The following is a 21,058-nucleotide window of genomic DNA, read 5'->3' on the forward strand; positions in this document are numbered from 1 at the left end:
TTATTTCGCAATGATTAGAGGATCTTTCAGGGTCAAGGGAATGAAACCCGTATTGTTAGTTTTTGGCATATTGAATATGCCACGGGGAGCTTCCCAGGTCCTGCTGTGTGGGCCGAATATTCTTGGTAGATTGCCGGGCTCTCTGAGAGGCATATATAATATATTTATTTCCCTCTATGATTTGTTGCCTACTGTCTGAACCCCATCAAATATGGTGTGGTAATTATGGAAAATGGGTAGGGAGTGTCTTATGGTATGTCCACTCATGTATGAGGCTTGACCCGAGCATGTGGAAAGCAGTCTAGAGCAAGGTGGTGCCTGGGTAGTAGAGGTCATGGAGTTTGTTTCCATAGCCTGGCTAATATACTAAACCATATAGTAAACTTAAGTTTTCAAATAAGAACAAGATTTTTATTATAGCATTTTATCATATTTTATTCCTTACTATTTATCTCAAGTCTCATGATGGAGATGTTACTGGGCCCGCTTGAGCAAATCAATGAACAATGGGAGGACAGTGACAGTGACAGACTATTTATCTAAATGCATGATAATTGAAAAGAATACTCCTAATCTTTGAAAGTTTTTTTCACATTGTGCCTATTAATAGTCATTCTATTTCAGTATTTAAAATAATCACTATCCAAACAAAACTAGAAGAAAGCAGTCTTGTGGACTCAGATCTCAGACATGAGGTAACTAGAGAAGAAGAGGGAGGATGAAGACAAGTGGAGAGGCAGGAAATATAGTGGGACAAATGATGTTGACATTTCAGTGGTGAATGTGATGTAGTAACAACTAGTTTGAAGATGCATGAATTTATAAGTCTAAAACACATGTAGTTGTTTAAACTAACATCAGGTCAGTACGTTTTAAAAGAAAAATAATAAAAAAATAAAATGTATTCACTTTAGGCTGGAGAGTTAGTACCGCAGGTACGACCTTGCCTTGCACATAATGACCTGGGTTCAGTCTTTGACATTCAATATGGTCCTTTGAACCCTGAAAAGAATAATATCTAATATGTGGGGCAGACACAAACCTCAGGCAACCGCAAGCAAATGTCCGAGCTCACAAAGCAGTGCAGAATAGCAATAAAGGAAGACCTCAAAGAGAGAAGAGCAGCAGTGCTGGCAGATGATGTGGCAGAAGCTGGGAAAAGCATTCGCAACACCTGCCTGTCCTTTGCCAACTAAAGACTAAGATGACTGCCCTCCGACATCCCTATGGATCTATCACATCTTCCAAAAGGGCAATGGAGAAGATTATCCATGACTTCTACTGAGATCTTTTCGATAGACATGTCCACCTTCCCACATACCAAATTCCACAGGATGGATATGTCATTCCCAGTGTTCTCCCTTCTGAAATCTGAAATGTCATTTCCTCGGTAATGAAGCAAACAGCATCTGGCCCAGACAAGGTCAGACCCGAACACCTGAAGAATCTGCCATCAGTACTCATCAATAGGCTGGCTCGGCTCTTCACACACTACCTGTCTAAATGCAAGGTTCCATCCCAGTGGAAAACCAGCAGGACTGTACTACTGTACAAGAAGGGAGATGTCCACAATATTGGCAACTATCGCCCTATCTGGCTGTTGTCTGTCGTCTACAAGCTGTTCACTCGAGTCATCCTGAATAGGATAGGCAGAACACTAGATGAAGGACAACCATGCGAGCAAGCCGTGTTCTGAAAAGGATTTAACACAATCGACCATATCCACATGATAACCAAGCTCATTGAGGTTTTTTGGGAGTTCAAGATGCGACTCTGTCTAATGTTCATTGAGTTAAAGAAGGCCTTTGATTCTGTTGAGACTGAGTGGTCATCGAAGCCCTAGTCAAACAGGGTGTTCAAACACAACATCAGGATCCTCCTTGAGCTGTATTGCAGATTCACTACCAGGATCTCACCATTCTATAGGGAGGTGATCATTGACATCAAGAGAGGGTTTCAGCAGGGTGATACCATTTCACCGAAACTCTTCAGTGCCACCCTCACATGCCACCCATGCGATGACTGGAATGGGAAAGAATGGGAGTGAAGATAGACAGTTGGCAACTACACCACCTTTGCTTCACTGATGACATCGTTCTAATAACACCAAACATCAGCCAAGCAGCACAAATGCTGGCCGACTTTGACTGTGAGTGCAGAAATGTCAGACTACAGCTAAATCTCACAAAGACAATGTTTAATAGAATCGGTCTCGTTCCTGATGTTCCATTCACTCTCAACGGAACGAACATCTCCGAATACAAACAGTTATGTGTATCTAGGTCGAGATGTCAACATGACAAATGACCTGACACCTACCTGAGTTGCGCAGGAGGAAGAGAGCAGCTTGGAACACATTCAAGAGCGTTGAAGAAATAGCTAAGAGGACAAAGAACCTCCAGCTCTGGGCACATCTCTTCGATTCCACTGTTCTTTCTGCATTAACATATGCCTCAGAGACCTGGGCCCTATGAAAACATGATGAAAATGCTATTATACCCTAGCTTGTGACAGGGACAGATGGAGATATTACTGGTGCCCGCTAGAGCAAATCAATGGGTAACAGAATGTCAAGTGATCAAGTGATGTGAGGCTTGTGACTGAAAACTACAGGCTCAGTGGAACCGGGAATGGGTGACCTTTCCCCATCTCCCACTGTTTTTGGTAGCTTGGCAGTCACCCTCACAAGCTGCCACTGCTACCATATAATCTCATTAGTGGCCATAATCCAGAGACTCAACATAAATCTCGTAGAATAGAGCACAGAATGTGACACCATAGCCATACAGCCACCTGTTTTATTCAGGGCAACCTGGAGAGGGCCGCGTGACACCCCTCTCTGCTCCAAGGGAGCCAGCCCAGCAGCCAAACACCTCCAGTACTCAACTGCCATCACGCTCATGCTCAGGCTGAGCCTCACCCATGAGGGAATCTATTCTTGGATATCTCATACTTGACACCACCAATATACCAAAAGTAGCACACCACACTTGAAAGGATTTAAAGTATAAGACAACAAATCTTAGGGGGAAATATATTTATACAGATATATATATAGCACTAGCACTGTCACTGTCACTGTCACTGTCCTCCCGTTGTTCATCGATTTGCTCGAGCGGGCCCAGTAATGTCTCCATTGGAGACTTTGTTGTTACTATGTTTGGCATATCGAATACATCACAGGTAGCTTGCCAGGCTCTGCTGTGTGGGCAAGATACTCTCGGTAGCTCGGCGGGCTCTCCGAGAGGGGCAGAGGAATCGAACTCGGGTCGGCCATGTTGGCTGCGTGCAAGGCAAACGCCCTACCGCTGTGCTATATATGTATATATATGTGTGTATATATAGAGAGAGAGAGCGCTGTAGCACTGTCCTCCCGTTGTTCATCAATTTGCTTGAGCAGGCACCAGTAACGTCTCACAACAAATTTTGAGACTTGTTACTGTTTTTGGCATATCGAATACATCACGGGGAGCTTACCAGGCTTTTCAGTGCAAGCAAGATACTATCAGTAGCTTGCTCGGCTATCTGAGAGGACGAATCAAACCCATTTTGGCTGCATGCAAGGCAAATGCCCTACCCTCTGTGCTATCATTCCAACATATATATATATATATATATATATATATATATATATATATATCACTCCAACCTATACACACATATATATTTATATATATATACACACACAAGGATCAACCTTTAACAACATGTTACCAATCTCTTGTAGAAGGCCTTAATGACTCCTAAGTGGAAATTCAACAATCTTCACACACTTTCCTCTAAGAAACCTTTTTAGTCTCATTTTTTTCTTTTTATATTTATTTATTGAATCACTGTGGGAAAAGTTACTAAGCTTTGAGGTTTAAGTCTCAATCATACAATGATCAAACACCTTTCCCTTCACCAGTACTCATTTTTCACCACCAAGAACCCCAATATACCCCCCTCCCACCCTTCCCAATGCCTGTGAGGCAGATGATTTCTACTTAACTCTTCTCCACATTGATTACAATTATTATTTCAATAAAAGATGCACCATTATTGTTTAGAATTTCCCCCAAAAAAATCAGAATTGATGAAAAGGCATTGTGAAATATTTTGTTTTCTATAGCTGGTTATGAGAATCATATAATGTCATGAGGCCATGATTTTGGATTTCTGCAAAGAGCCAGATAATTATGAGATTGGTTTCTGTGTGCCTGGTGTTATGGCCGTGCCGGAGAGCTGCTTGTGGGGGTTGACTTGTGACCTCAGTAGGACGTGAAGGACGTGCCGGTACTGCCCCCCTTCCCATGATACTGCAGTTGCCCCATCACCGCCGGTTCATACCTGGCTTTCCAATAAGCTATGAGGTGGCAGCCACCTTGCTGCCAGGGGAGAAAAGGCTGAAGGGAACAACACTCTTCCCCTCCCGGGGAGGCATGGTGCTGTTGTTTAACGCATGGTCCATTCACTTTTCTGCCACAAGCTTCCGGGCTCTGGATTAAGTCCTTTTGCCTCTGGAGCCATGGCCATAACAGAAAACCACTCGTGGGGGGCAACTCATGACCTCACTGGGCGTGAAGGATGAGCCGGTACCACCCCCCTTCCCATGAGATTGCAGTTGCCCCATCACCGCCGGCTCATACCTGGCTTTCCAATACACTCTGAGCTGGCGGCCACCTTGTATGCAGTCCAGATGCATTTCAGCCAAAAGCCACTGGGTTTCAAGATTTGTTTCTGAGTCTCTGGTATCATGGCTATTAATCAGCTTGATCAGGAGCCAGAGAGGCCGTTTGTAGGTGGTGACTCGGGGTCTCGTTGGGCTGGGGAGAAAGAGTCTGCTCCATCCCCATGTGGTGAGCCCCCACGTGTCTCGTCACTGCAGGCCCAAACCTGACTGTCCAGTGGCCTCTGAAGGATGGTGGTCACCAGGCCACCAGGGGTAACAGGCCAAAGCACGAAACCTATTCCCACCTGGAGTGGCCCAGCCCTAGTAACCTACTGCAGAAATAGGATGCATTTCTGCCAAAAGCCTTTGGGTTCTGAGATTCGTTTCTGAGTCTCTGGGATCATGGCCGTTAAGCAGTTTGATCAGGAACCAGAGAGGCCATGCCTCCAATTATATTGCTGAGCCGGAGGTGGTTTGTGGGTGTGTCTCCCACATACCTAACTTTTGGCCGTTTACTTTTTTGGTAAACTTTCCCCAAGGTTTTTGGGTCTGGCCAAAGGCACAGCAGCAATTTTGGGGTATCTGAAAGTCTGACATTGCCATCAGCTTGCTGATGCACTCACCTCACAGGTACAGAGCTGCTGGCACCACCAGGCGGCACCCCCTTTAGTCTCATTTTTAGCAGATTATTCATAACAAGCAATACAAAATAAATTATTTTGGTTCTACTTGGGTGACGGGGTTTTGGGTTCAAGATAGAAATATGGTTGGGGGAAAGCATAATGGTGGTGGGATTGGTGTTTGAATACTAAATATAATCAAATATTGTCAACAACTTTATAAAAATAAATTAATATAAAATAAAGAGTAATGCCTGAGCACAGAACCCAGAATAACCCCTAGGCATTTCTGGGTGTGGTCCAAAAACAAAAGAAAAATTAAAAATAAGGTATATTTACTTTTAAAAATGATAAAATGAAACCAGCAGTATTTGGTATATAATATGAACCACAGATATGAGCCTTGGTGTGAAAGCAAAACGCATTGAAACTAATTTTAGTAATATACTTTACTTCGTTTATGATATGAAGTGAATTTTTATTTCAATAGATAACATTAATGTAACATTAATTTATGAGGTAACATTTTATAACCTTACAGCATAATATAATTATCAAAGCTTAGTAACTGATGCTAATTTCTCTATTTCATTTTTGTAAAGAAAAAGGTGGATGGATGTGTCACATGAAATATGTGTGGTGCCCTAGCCTTTAATCTCTTACTTTTCATTGTATTTGCAAGTATAATTGTCATATATTCTTTAGAGTTCCCACTCAAATATAGTTTCATGATTCTTTATTTTAAATCATTGATGTTTGGATTTTTGAATGATAATGTAGTATAAATGCTGCATTGCATTTACTCTGCCAGCAGACAGAGGCCAGCCCACCACACACAAAAGAATTCAGATATTTTAACCAGGAAATTTAAAGATGCTCATAATATAAAAATAATCCAAGACAATAAATGGTCTCGAACAGGGGCTGGGGATATGGCTCCCAGAACTAGAGTTCTTGCTTTGTACTTATGTGGGAGTGCTGGATTCAATTCCTAGCACCGCATGGTCCTTCAAGCACTTAGGTAGTGGCTTACAAGGCATCTGCTCCCCACCAGAACTACTACCAGAAATAGCTCATCCATATCATATAAATAAAGTATTGCTGCTAAATTCATTCAGGTTAGGTTAAGCTTTCCACCAAGTCAATTGTTGAGACAGTTTGTTTTTTCTCAGAGCTTTAGAGTACAGAATTGTGAATGAGGTTCTAAATGCACATTGCTTCTCCAGTAAATCCAACTATAGCTTCTCCTTACCATAGGATTCTGCTTCTGTGAACTCCCTTATAATTTACCCATCACAAGTATTTCTTACACAAGGGATCTACTTTTACACCAAATATTTTTCATAATGCCTACAGATTTCTTTTATAAAGTACATCTTATTAAGACTACACTGTTCTCGTCCGGGATCTGGATTTTATAGTCTCTGAGTCTTGGCCGCTGATGGGATTACACGGCGCCAGGGGGCCAGGTGGTGGGTGTGACCCCCGCCTACTGGAATTTGGAGGACCTGGGTGGAAGATGCTCGACTCCAATCCGAGTAGGCTTGGAGGTCTCGGCCCCAGAACTCGCGTGGCTTTGTCCCTCTGCCAGTACCTTCATGTGTGCGGAGAGTGGTCTCAGCATGGTGGTGGCTGGTCCTGGAGGTCTTCGGCTGCCAGAGCCCTGGTCAGGGCGGGGAGGAAAGCTCAACCCGCTCCCCTCCAAGGGGCCCCGGGAAGGAACACCCAGGCGCGGGGGCAGAAGACTTATTAAATACTTCATTTTGTAGCTTTACTTATGAAATATTATTGATAAAATAACATTGCAATATAATATGTAAGTTTCAGGTTGCATCATTGAACCTTAAAATCTGTATAAACTATATTCAATTCCTCACTGAAAGTCCTACTCTATCCTTCACCATACAGTTGATCCCCTTTAACTGAAATGTTTTAAAAACAATTGAAAGTTATAAATGAAAGAATATTATTTATGAAAATAGGATATTACAATGAGAATTACTGTGGGAATGGCCACATTCATTAGTAATACCATAACAGAGGTTTGTTTAAATGACAGATTTCTCTGTCTTTTTTGCATAATAAAAGAAGATGATTACTTGAAAGTAAAAGTCAAAGCTTTGTTAGGACTGATTTTGTTTGGAGAATAACCAGTTATGTATTCTTTATTTACAGGGAGAAGTGGGTGATCAAGGAAACATCGGAAAGACTGGTGAAACAGTAAGCTTTTTATGTGTTCTTTCATGGTTTCAACCATCAAAATATTTTTAGGAATCAGATTAGCAATTATCTGTGCATATATTTGTCACTGAACTCCTGAGCACTGCTCACAGGCCTTGGGAGCTGCACCCAGCTGCAGTTGGTTCAGTTTTGTGGGCTCCTAGCTCAGTGCTTGAACCTGTAATACTGGGGGTCACACAGAGTTACCCAGATATGTTTGAGGAAACGTGGGAGGGCCAGGACTGCAGTGCAGTACCAGGGATCAAGCTTAGGGCCTTGGACATGCAACACATGCATTCTCATCTCCTGGCCCTGCAGAACAAGCTTAAAAGCAAGTAATGTGACAAATAGAGCTTGTAGTAGCACTGTCATCCCTTTGGTCATCGATTTGCTCAAGCGGGTACCACTAACGTCTGCACTGTGAGACATGTTACTGTTTTTGGCATATCGAAGATGCCAGGGGGAGCTTGCCAGGCTCTGCCGTGTGGGCAGGATACTCTAGGTAGCTTTCCGGGCTCTCCAAGAGGGATGGAGGAATCGAATCTAGGTCAGCCACATGCAAGGCAAATGCCCTACCTGCTGTGCTATCACTCCAGCCCAGAGCTGGTAGTACAGAGAAAAAAAGAGGTAAAAATATGATCTATATTTCCATCCAGAATAAATTTTATCTAAATTTGAGAAACACTCTAATTTCTAATTTTAGACTTCAGTTTAAATCCTGATTATATCAATCTAAATTTGACCTTAGCATTTTTCGTGTTAAAAACTACAAGTTAGGCCCTGGAGCGATAGCACAGCGGGTAGGACATTTGCCTTGCACGTGGCTGACCCGGATTCAATTCCCAGCATCCCATATGGTCCCCTGAGCACAGCCAGGAGTAACTCCTGAGTGAAGAGCCAAGAGTAACCCCTGTGCACCGTGGGGTGTGACTCAAAAAGAAAAGAAAAATGCAAGTTACCAAACCATATGCTATTTTATGAGTTTAAATTTTTTTTTTAGATTTGAAGGAGTGGCAAAAATTTACACACAGTGTGGAAGAAGACTATTTTGATACTATTTTGTTCATAAAAAAGATTTTGATGATCTTTCTTCTATCATTTATTCACTATATATTTATATTCAGGCACATTTATTAACATGACTTATACCATACAACAGTATATTGAAGGTTTAGCAGGATTACATAATCACATAAAGAAATATGTAATTGTAAACTGATGTTTTTTTAAGGAAAGTTTAAGAAATTATGACAAGAATGGTAAAATTTTAAAATAAAATCATGTTGATTTCCCATTGGTTTAAAATACTTTATATGTGTGGGAGTGTAGCTTCATACCTTGATATGTGCATACCTCAACACAGACACCACCAAAATTCTACTGTCATTTATCAAGTTAAAATTTCCTACTCATGATGGGAGAGCATGCTGAGGGTAGACTGTCGACCAAGCATGATTGCCACTCAATGCCTCTTTTGCTGACCATGGCACTCAAAAGGAGAGAGAGGGAAATGCCCTGCCACAGAGGCAGGGTGGGATAGGGACTGGGGGGGGGAGGGGATGCTGGGATCCGAGGTGGTGGGAAATGCGCACTGGTGGAGGGATGGGTGTTTGATCATTGTATAATCGAAACCCAAGCACAAAAATGTGTAAGTCTACAACTGTACCTCATGGTGCCTCACTATTAAAAAATAAATAAATAAATAAATAAATTTTTAAAAAATTTCCTACTCAGAGAGCTCAGGAAGCTACTGAGAGTATCTCGCCCGCACGGCAGAGCCTGGCAAGCTACCCGTGATGTATTCGACATGCCAAACATGGTCTCCAAAGTCTCCAATGGAGACGTTACTGGCCCGCTCGAGTAAATCGATGAACAATGGGAGGACAGTGACAGTGACAGTGACTCTCTGCTCTCACCTCTATACCCCCATCCCTTCTGTAAAGACTGTACTTCTCAAAGGTATTTTATTGTGTTTTATTATTTTGCTCTAGATATTTATATTATACATCTGAGAGAAACTGCCTGGTAATTGTCTTTCACTTTCTGACATGTTTAACTTAGCATAATCAACTCAATTTCTGTCTGTGTTAGTGCAAAAGACATGACTTTATTTTTTTATGTAAAAAGGTAATATTTAATTGAAAAGGTAATATTCAATATTCATTTCTTGATACAGTCATTAGCCCGTCAGTATTAGATACTTTTATTTTCTTGGCTGCAGTGAATAATGCTGGTATGAACTCAAACATGTTACTTATATATTTTCAAATTGGAATATTTATAGTCCACAAAGAAACACTTAAGGAGGGGTATTGTGGATTGTGTGCTAATTCTGTTTCTGTGTCCTAATAAATGAAATTGGTCATTGTTTCATATGCTTGTTACCATCTTTCTATCTTTGGAGAAGGATCTGTTCACTTCTTCTGCCCTTTGTGTGGAAGAGAGAGTGGTTTATTGTTGAGTATATTAGTTCTTCACATGTATGGACCTTAGCCTTTTGCTAGGAACATGATGTTCAAATACCTATTCCTATTCAGCATATTGCCTCTTTTCACTGTATAATGTCATTCAAGATTAACATGGTTCTGTTTATTTTTATTTTGTTTCCCATTTAGTTGAAATCGAGTTTTCATAGTCATTAGGGCAATTAATGCTCATGACAGTACAGCCCTTTTATGACTTCAGGTATTCATTTTGTATAGTTATTTTGAGGGACTGACAAAGAGCTTAGAAGGCCCTTGGTGAGCCAGGGGAAAACAAAATAAAGTGACATGAAGGAATTAGTGGCCAAGTCATTCAAAACCATAGTTATTACTTTCATTTTGACTATCTCTTTAGCATTCTGTCAATGGACTTGATTAATATATTTAATATCACTCTGATTGTTGTTGATTGGAAAGTTGTAACATGGTTATCAGGCGCACATGTAAAAGAGGCTTTGCCCACATCTAAATGAGAAGATTTGGACCAGAGTGATAGCAGTAAAGATAAGAGAAGTGGACAGATTTAGGTAAAATTTTAGACACAGGCTACCAAAAAGTAACGATTTTGGTAACTAAACTGGTTATGATTTATCAGGAATATTCTGAAAGGATTAGGAATTTTGTATATGTGATTTTTAAGGATAATTCCAATTCTAGGAATCTGACTCTTTTCTAAGAATTTTAATTTTCCTGGTTCTAACTTGCCAATTTGGCTCCTTTTTTTCTCTACTCTCTAGTTTTATTATGTATTTCTAGAGTTGGAAAAGCAGAAATAGATTAAATATTTTATAGGCAATAACTCTAGCCTCCATGAGTTTTTTATTATGTTTTCTTTATTGTTGACAATTTTCAAAGTCATACAGGCTTTATACTATGGCAGGAAACTAGTGTGTCTTTGGAGAATGATCAGCAGTCATTCTGAGGAAAAATTTCTGCTCTGTTATTAAATATAAATTTTAATAACAATATAAAATTTGGAAATCCAATATAAAATTTGGATTTTTTTAATAAGTCATATGATTGCAGTAAGTTTCATTTGACCACTTTTCTGCCCTTTAGTTGTTGCTTTTGCTTTGGGGGATAGAGAGAGCCACATCCAACCATGTCCAGGGCTTACTCATGGTTCTGTGCTTAGGGATCACTGCTGGTGGTGCTGGAGGCCATATCGGTACCATGCATTGAACTCAGGTTGGCGGTGTGAAAGGCATGTGTCCTGAACACTGTCTTCCAGTTCCACATTTATTTTTCTTTTTTTTACACCAATTTTATTTTATTTTATAAATTTGTTCACAATAATTTATTACAACCAATGCTCCACACCAATCCCACCATCATAATACCTTCCCACTTCCATTGTTTTGAATTATCCTATCATCACAGATGCCTGCCCCAAAAGCAGTGCTAAGTAATTTATTTTGTATGGCTTGCGATGAGTAATGCATTTAAAATGATCCAAAAAAGTTTCCTTAGAGGAAATATGTGAAGATTGTTGTATCTCATCCTAAAGCCATTAAGCCCTTGTATAAGAGATTACTAATCTGTTGTTACATGTTGAGCCTTGTATGCTAATATTTGTTTATTTAGTTTTGGATTGACGTTGGTTGTCTTCTACCTTAACCCCATCTAATGTGGTGTGCTACTCTTGCTGCATCAGTGGAGTAAAGTATAAAATTTGCAGCTGTGCTCCAAAGATTCTAAAATTTTAAATTTTAAAATTGGAGATGATTTTTGGAGCTGTAAGCATCTCTGCAGCTTGTGACTCTCTTCCAAGATTTATTTGTGAGCCTCTGGATCATAGCTGTTAATGAGCTTATATGGCACCAGAGGCAGTTCGTGGGCAAGGCTGCCAGGCTCCAGGAAAGATAGGGAAATGCAGGGAGTTCGCCAATCCCAACTCCACCAGCCAGCTCCTCATGTGTGCCTATTTGAAGAGATTTATGTAATTTGGTTATTATTTTATCACATTGATTTGTCTTCAAAAATGTAACTGTACTGATTATCTGCTCCTTAATTTATCAATGTAGCAAGATTTAAAAAACCCATCTACTGTGATTTCTTATCACTAATAAAAATGAAATATACTAATAAGAGTTTCTTCATTTTATTCTGTAATTCTAAAACTATTATTAAAAGGCCAGAGTAATAGTGCAGCAAGTTGGGCACTTGCCTTGCACACAACTGACCTGATATCAAGGCACCCCAAATGCTCCCCCAAGCTTTCCATGAGTGATTCCTGAGCACACGGCAAAAAGTAAGTTCTCAAACAAAAGAGGCCCTTCTGACAGAAAGATATGTATTAAATATTTACTGTGTGTGTTTGCTGTACATCCAAATGAGATGTGATTCTTAAGTGGCTTTTTATCTTGATATTTGAAAACTAATTACATATGTAAGATATATTATAAAAAATGATTTGTTAATTCTAGAACAGGTTTCAGCATACTTTTCTATAAGGGTTATATGTATATATATATATGTATATACATGTATATTTTTTATTTGGGGGCTCTGCATTCAGGGATAGAACAGGCTTGAGTGCCCATGTGAGGTGCTCAGAATTGAACCTGTGTTGCCACATGCAAGGCAAATGCCCTATTGCTCTGGCCCAGGGATTATATTTTATAATGTAGGTTTGGGCCATACAGTCTCTGTCATAACTGCCTAACTCTACTGTTATAGTGCAAAGCAGTCATAACCAGTAATTAAATGAATGCATCTGACATGTTCCCAGTCAGTAAAACAAGTTATTAAAACAGATGGTAGACAGATTTTGCTCTATAAGCTATAATTTTTCCCATTCTTTTATATAATAGCATTTGGTGTGCAGCAGTTTTATTACATAAATCTGGCATGTGTGATTATATTTCATTTATTTTTATTGTAGTAAATAAAACAAATATATTTTCTTAAAAATCATCAGACAAATTCGAGTTTGTGTTGATACTGTTAATTGATTGATGAATACTAAGTATGAATGTAATAAATATTTGTGGAACACACATACACATATGAAAAAATACACTCAAATTTGCTGTTTCTTTTTCTAAACACTTAAAAATCGAATGCTTTTCAAGGCCAATTAAATCTACTCTTTATGTTCACTAGATCATTTTTCTGTAGTCATACATGTTGCTTATTTTCATTGTGGTATCATGAGTTGAAGCAGCTTCTAAAGTATGATGGACATACCTGGCAGTACTAAAGGGTTATTCCTGGCTCAGCACTCAGGAAGTAATCCTGGCTGTGCTTGGGGAACCATGTGGGGAAACTGGGGATCGAACCCAGGTCAGCTACATGCAAGGTAATCACTCTGGCCTCCAATGGGAATAACTTTATTGATTTGTTTCTCTTTTAGATAGAAGAAATCCTTTCACATAGGAAATACAGCCAACTTTTTCATTTCTATATTATAGCTTGATATTGCATTATTATTTCCAGTAATGTTAATGGACTCTTTAGGGTTTTCAATGTTCATAATAATACCACCTGTCATAGTTTAATTTCTTCTATAAGTTTTTTTACCTTTTTTCCCTTGTCTTATTGCTGTATTTGGGATTTCTAATCCCTAATTGAATAACAGTGATAAAAATGGACATCCTTGTTTTGTGCCAGAGCTTACAGGAAAATATTTCGGTTTTCCACCATTAAGTATGAGATGCTTGCTGTGGATTTGTTCCATATTGCCTCTGTTGAGATTTTATTTAAATCAAAAATTGACGTTGAATCTTGCCAAAAGCTTTCTCTACAGTTATTGATATGTGATTTATATATTTACTTCAGTTGATGTCTTATACAACATTAATTTATTTATTTTTGTCAATCCAGTCATCGTTATATCACACTTAGTTTCATTATTTCTTCCTTTGAATATATTGCTGAACTCAGCTTGCAGGTATTTTTTTTTAAGATCTGTGCATATATTGGTTTCTAATTTTATTTTTGTGAAATATCTGCTCCTTTTTTGATATGAGGGCAATGTTGGCCTCATAGAAAATATTGGAAAGAATTCAAATTTCTTGGATTTTTCATAAGTATTTTATAAGGTTAAGTAATAGGTACTCTTCGAAGGCTTTATAAAATTAAAAGATAACACCAAAAGAATCTGGCTTTGTTTGGGGGAAAGGGGATACTTTTCATTGATGTTTTCATTTTTCTGATTATAATTGACCTGTTAAGGTTTTCTGTTTCCCTTTGATTCAGTCTTGAACTTGAATATTTTTCATCATCTTTTGGTTAAATTATAGAATTTTAAAGCTAAAAAAGTATGAAAGTGATTATTTAGTCCTTCCCTTTAATTCCTTTAATTTCAGAATTGAAAAAGAGACCCAAACTGGTAACATTGCTTGCTTCAGAATTGAAAATCTAAGCTAAGAATTCAAGTCTTTAGACTATAATCTAATCCTATTGTATTCTCTAATAATTCCCTATGTTTAGCTTCTGAGATTTTAGAAATCTCAAAGCTAAATATCCCATTTGTTGGTGGGAAGTGTCAGACAGTAAGAAATTTTCTGAATTTATTTTTGTCCAGATAGAATCTAACAAAGAAACAAAGAAGACAAAAAAAAACTACCTCTCAGATATGCATGAAAGATATATATTGCTTAATTTATTTATTGCTTTTTTTATATACTTAAAATAAATATGTAAATTTTCTCCCCTGTAAATGATCCTACTAATATTTATAGTCATAGAAAGAGCTTGCAAATAAAATGTTACACAAAGAGTGTTTTATCAGGATAATTTCTCATTTCTAATCCATCTTTTTTTGTGCTAATAAACTAAAGGTGGCCATCCAAGATAAGTGGTAGCCCTGTGCTTGTATTTGCTTTATACAACGATTCACGGTCACGGTCACGGTCCCCCCATCGTTCATCGATTTTCTTGAGCGGGCCCAGTAACATCTCCATTGGAGACTTTGTTGTTACTGTGTCTGGCATATCAGTATGTCACGGGGAGCTTGCCAGGCTCCAAGATACTCTTGGTAGCTTGCCGGGCTCTCCGAGAGGGGTGGAGGAATCGAACTCGGGTCGGCCATGTTGGCTGCGTGCAAGGCAAACACCCTACCCACTGTGCTAACGATTCATTGTTAACAAACAAACAAACAAACAAACAAACACTGTCCTCCGGTTGTTCATAGATTTGCTCGAGCAGGCCCAGTAACTTCTCCATTTTTGAGACTTCTTGTTATTGTAAAGGCCCTCCCATTGGTCATCGATTTGCTCAAGCGGGCCCAGTAACGTCTCCATTGGAGACTTTGTTGTTACTGTGTTTGGCAGATTGAATAAGTCACCAGCAGCTTGCCAGGGTTTGCCCTGTGGGCGAAATACTCTCAGTAGCTTGCCAGGCTCTCCGAGAGGGGCGGAGGAATCGAACCTTACTCTGCCGGGCTGGCTGTGTGCAAGGCAAACGCCCTACCACTGTGGTATCACTTCATTCATTGTTAAAGACTCATTAAAAAGAGCAGAATATATGAACACTATTGCCGGCAGTTTAGTACAGGGCGGACAGCACCAGTTGCTTTTCTAGCCTCAGGCTTCTTGTAACATAGACATGAGTAAAAGCATCTGTTGAGTATACATTCCACTCATATTCTTTTAATCATTGCCAGAAGTTCCCAAGTTGAAGCTTCATTCTGAACTTAGGGTAATGTCAAAGACTGAAATTCCCATTTGGATCATAAACAGACCATTCAGTTATATATTTCAGGAAACCTATATATATCCACATGTTCAGTCTGAAATGGAGATGTGAGGCCAAAATAAGCTGTGTCTAATCATGACGATCCAAAATGAGGGAGTATTTGTCTATATTCTAAATTTAACTGACTATATAAAATATTCCACATTATCTATTAATTCTTAGAAGATTTTTAATTATGAAAGAATGTTATAATAAATTAACTAAATAAATGTATGAATGAATTTATTTCACTGCTATATTTTTATGGTGTTAGCGAATGTTGAATATATAATTATTTTTATTTCATTATCAGTGTTTGTAGTTTATCTCTAGTTTTCAACAACTTTAAATGAATAAGGCTAATTAGACACAGTTTTTTTAGATTCAGACATCCAGTGATAGCTCAGGTGAGTAATCATTGCTTTTATTTACTTATACTTTTACCCCATTGCATTAAAAAAAATAAGTCAAGAGTGCAGTCTGTTAAGTTTTATAACAGGTAGAATGTAGCATAACCTCTCTGCTGCTATATTGTTTCCTCATTTGGTTTACTTAAACTCCTTAGCCAAAATTTTACTATTGGCATAGTAAAATTGTCTAAATGTAAAATAGAAAGGCCTCACTTAGAATAGATTAGTGAAAGAGTAAGTTAGTGAAAGTAATTTTAAAGAATTTTTAAAGTAATATAAATAAGCCATTTTTGGCAAGGTATTACTAGCCTTTGGTGAACTTCAGACAATAAAGACAAGAAGTGGGGAGGGCGTTTGCCTTGAACGCGGCTGACCCAGGTTTGATTCCTCCGTCCCTCTCAGAGAGCTCGACAAGCTACCAAGAGTATCCTGCCTGCATGGTAGGGCCTGGCAAGCTTCCCATGGCATATTAGATATGCCAAAAACAGTAACAAATCTCACAATGGAGACGTTACTGGTGTTTGCTCGAGCTAATTGATAAACAACGGGATGGCAGTGCTACAGTGCTTCAAAGGGATGAATATCTCAGTCCAAGGTACTATATCAGAAAGCATTCCTCAGTTTGAACTTGTGATACATCTCAGATGATATTTTCATATAGTTTAGACCTGATTATCAGTCCCTAGAAACCTAGCAAGCATTAATGACCCTCCTTAAACATTCTGTTTATTCTAAGATTGGTAGCAGTCATTACATTGGCATTAGACTTAGGGACTAGGGAGGTGGTCCAAATGGGAGAGCATATTTCTCACGTGTGCATGGTCCTGAGTCCAACCCCTGACACTGCCTGTCTTTCCAGCACCTCTGGTTGTGGACCTGGTGGGAGTTCTTAAGATGCACCAATGACTAAGCATCACTGGAAGTGGTCCTGAGTTTCAGAGCACCACTGGGTATGGCCCTTATCTTAAAATGCAGGTTTTGTATGTACACTTTAGTTGTCACGCTCTTGCGCAGAACAGTTATGTCTTGTGTTCATTGTACTGAATAGATGCTCAAATCACAGAAATCTTTTAAGTTTTCCCAGAACCTCAAACTTTGGCTTAAAAAATAACTCTGCCTTATGGTTTCCAACCTTTTAAGAAATGAAGATAGTTTCTATAGATCAACAAATTGTACTCCTTGTATGCATTTAGTATGCTCTCAGCACCTGCATAAGGACTCACATTGCATGAGTTTCATGTCTTTGGTGGATTAAGGGTTATAGTTTGGGAAATACTATGAGGTCAGGTTGAGTATTGTAGAAGCAGGCTGCTAAGATGGCATATTTGGAAGCAGTGTCTCCTAAAACAGGCAATATCCTTGAGTAGTAGCTGAATTGGTTGTAATTGGGTGAAATTGGGAGAATTTTCTGTTTGAAGAAAGTAGATTTCTGGAGGAGCCCTGAGTAACTTTTTCTCTAAAGGGGATGATAGGTCAAATACATTTGGAAACCTCATGCTACAACATATTTATTAGGAAGCAACACTTGTAGAAAGGCAGAATGGAGAGGGTGGAAGCAAGATTGGATAAAAGAATCAGCGATATTGTGATATAGACCTCATTAAGTCTCAGCCATCTGGATAGGAAATTCCGAATAGAAGTGAATGGCTGAGTATTACACTATACCTTAGGCGGTCACTGTTCAAAGTATACATTCCTAACCACCTCTAAAGGTTTATGCTTTGGGTCAAGAAGGCTCTCTGAAATTCAGACTAACTGTAAATCTGATGACAGCTTAGACAGCAGGTGATTTCTTTGTTTCTAGTTTTTGCTTTTGTGTTTTGGGCCGTAGCCAACTGTGTCCAGGGCTTACTTCTGGCTCTGCACTCAGGAGTCACTCCTGATGGTGCGCAGGGGACTATATGGGATGCTGGAGATCAAACCTGGGTCAGCCTCCAGCAAGGCAAGTGCCTTATCCTCTGTACTATCCTCTGGACTCCATTTCTTGGAGGATCTTGGTGACTCATCTTGGTTCTAACCATAGATGAAGTTCCTTATCTGTCACTGGAACCCACTTCATATTCTTTCAGGAAGATGCTCCTCTAATATGAATCTCTTTCTACAGGGGAAAAAACATAGATTGGTTAGTGGTACATATTACAAGCCCACCTCTATAGCTAGTTTTAGGACCTCCTAAAATCCATGCCTCCAAACACAATTATGTTAGGGCTTTATTGTAGCAATATTAAGATATTGAGGGACATAGATATGTATTTCATAGTTCTAAGTCTCCCCAAACCAAGATTTTCCTTCTCTAGAAACTGGTTAATAGAGATAGCCCAGAAAAGCCAAAGGAGTCAGCTAAAAAAATATGTGCCAGTTAGGAAACTGGACTTATTTCACAGACTATTTGGCTATATCTCTGCCCTGCCTAATGTTCTATTGCAGGCTGCAATAGAATTTCTTTATCTGTGTCTGATACTTCTTAACCACGATATATCTAGGTAGTGGGCCTATTAGTGTCCAATGGATAATTCTTTGTCTTTATTAATAAATTAATACTTTCAAGACAACTGTAACCACCAGCTGTATATGTAAGGCCTTACACCAGAATCCTGGAAGCCTTTGTTTTTACTTTCCTATAAAGGCTCATCTAATATCAAGGTAGGTATTTTTTATCCCCACCACTGATGTCTCTCACACAGAGTCTTGTGTGTGAAATACAGCCAAAATGGCAAAGCTGCACATTTCACAGCTTGAATTTGCCTCGTGAATTTGCACAATCACTTGAGTTCCTTGCCAGGATGTTAAATATTGTATCTTGGAAAAGTGTCCTCAAATTAATAACTTCCATATATAATCTGTATTTTTATATGGTTTTTATATGATGTTATGACTCTCTTGAGAGGAATGTAGAATAAGGTCTCACCCAAACTGTCTCTGCTTCTACTAATACTTATTGCTTAAATCTTTCATTCTTTTGAGTACAGTCTCTTGTTCTGTATTGGGTACAGCATGTTCCCAATCAAGGAACTTAGGCTGTGACTTGCCCCTAGTTGCGTAAAGGATATATGGACAAGTACTAATTAATACATGTTTTTTTTTATTGCATGGGGAGAGGTCAAACAAAGGGAGAGCACTATCATATAATAAGGAGAGGTAGACACTTCTGTTAAGATTGTTGGGTTAAAATCCTGATGGTTTAAAATCTCCAGTGGCCACTCAGTATTCCCACCACAAAATTAAGAGTCCTGAAGTGTTTTGTTTTTTTCCCCCAATCTTGACATAAGAGATTGTCATGATTAGAAATTGAACTTTCTCTGGAGTTTTGGTCACTTTTAGTGTTAAATCAAGAGGTTTGAGCCTGGTGTGTGTGTGTGGCTCAGTGGTAGGGTTTGCCTTTCCCCAAAACCTTAAAATTAAATACACACCTACATACATACACAATAAAAATAATTGTTTTCCCAGTGAAGATTATAAGGGTACCAAACTACGCTTCAGGAAACCATCAGGTATATCTAGCTCATCAAGAGTAGTTGTATATTAGTGAAATTTGTCAGGCCTTTATTTGTAATGAATTTCATCATAATTAGCTTTTTTGTTTGGGTCTTTATGTGGATACATAAGTTTGAAGGAGTTGGTCAGAGGGGCAAAAAGATTCAGGTGTGTTTGTGTGTGTGTGTGTGTGTGTATGTGTGTGTGCGCTAGCAGGGATCAAAACTGTGATCTTGGGGCAGGAGCGATAGTACAGTGGGGAGGGAAATTGCCTTGCACGCAGCCAGCCAGGGTTCAATTTCCAGTATCGCTTATGGTCCCTGGAGCACCGCCAGGAGTAATTCCTGAGTGCAAATTCAGAAATAATTCCTGTGCATTGCTGGATGTGACCCAAAAAACAAAACAAACAACAGCAACAAAAATATGATATCATTTGTGCCATGAAAGTGCTCTACCACTGGGCTACCTCCCTGTCTAACCATCTTTTTAGAGGGTTATGTGGGCAGTTACCAATGTTGTGGATGTCTCCCTTCTTGTACAATAATACAGTCCTGCTCATTTTCCGTTGGGACGGAACCATGCATTCAGATAGGTAGCATGTGAAGAGCTGAGCTGGTGTATTGATGAGTACTGACGGCAGGTTCTTCAGGTGTTCGGGTCTGACCTTGTCTGGGCCAGGCACTGTTCGCTTCTTTACGGACAAAATGGTATATCAGATTTCGGAAGGGAGAATGTTGGGAACAACATATCCATTCTGTGGAATTTGGTATGTGGGCACGTGGACATGTCTATAGAAGAGATCCAAGTAGAAGTCATGGATAATCTTCTCCATTGCCCTTCTGGAAGATGTGATAGAGCCATCAGGATGTCGGAGAGCAGTCACCTTGGTCTTGTAGTTGGCGAAAGACAGGCGGACATTGCAAATGCTTTTCCTGGCTTCTACCACATCTGCCAGCACTGCTGCTTTTCTCTCTTTGAGGTCTTCCTTGATCGCTTCTTTGCACTGCTCTGTGAGCTCCAATGTTTGCTTGCGGTTCCTGAGGCTTGATCCTAGCCATGTTGGCGAATAAGCTCAAGAGTTTTAAAAGACAGGGTTTGTGTGTGTGTGTGTGTGTGTGTGTGTGTGTGTGTGTGTGTGTGTGGCTATCTCTCTCTTGGAGTTCCTCGCACAATCATGAAGGCGCTGAACCAGTTCATCATAATCCTCATCAATGTTGTCAACGACGGCATCTTCCCATATTGCCAAATAGTGCCAAAGAGCTCCCAGTTGGTGATCGTTCTGGGGGTTCTCTTCTTAAACTTTGCAGCCATTTCTCCCCACTCCGTGAAGTAGAATTTTGCATGAAGGAGATGGTGGTCCGATCCCATTTGGAATTCTGGGACAACAGTGACATCAGTCAGGCAAAACCATAGATTGAATATGATGTGGTCAATTTTATTGTGGAACTGTCCACCGGGAGACTCCCATGTCCAACGTTTAGATTCGGCCTTCTGGAACTGTGAGTTACCATGGATGGCCTT

The 21,058-nt window shown here is 39.5% G+C and overlaps 1 protein-coding gene across 1 annotated transcript in view; it reads left to right on the forward strand.

The window, feature by feature from the left end:
• Positions 1–21,058, forward strand: part of COL24A1 (collagen type XXIV alpha 1 chain) — a 324,882-nt gene that overhangs the window by 161,023 nt on the left and 142,801 nt on the right. Inside the window, exon 25 of the mRNA XM_056123526.1 lies at positions 7,447–7,491. Within this exon, the coding sequence (XP_055979501.1) occupies positions 7,447–7,491 (45 nt within the window). The remainder of the gene's footprint in view (positions 1–7,446; positions 7,492–21,058) is intronic.

Source organism: Sorex fumeus, unplaced genomic scaffold, assembly GCF_029834395.1.
Source record: "Sorex fumeus unplaced genomic scaffold, SorFum_2.1 ptg000047l, whole genome shotgun sequence".
Lineage (NCBI taxonomy): Eukaryota > Metazoa > Chordata > Mammalia > Eulipotyphla > Soricidae > Sorex > Sorex fumeus.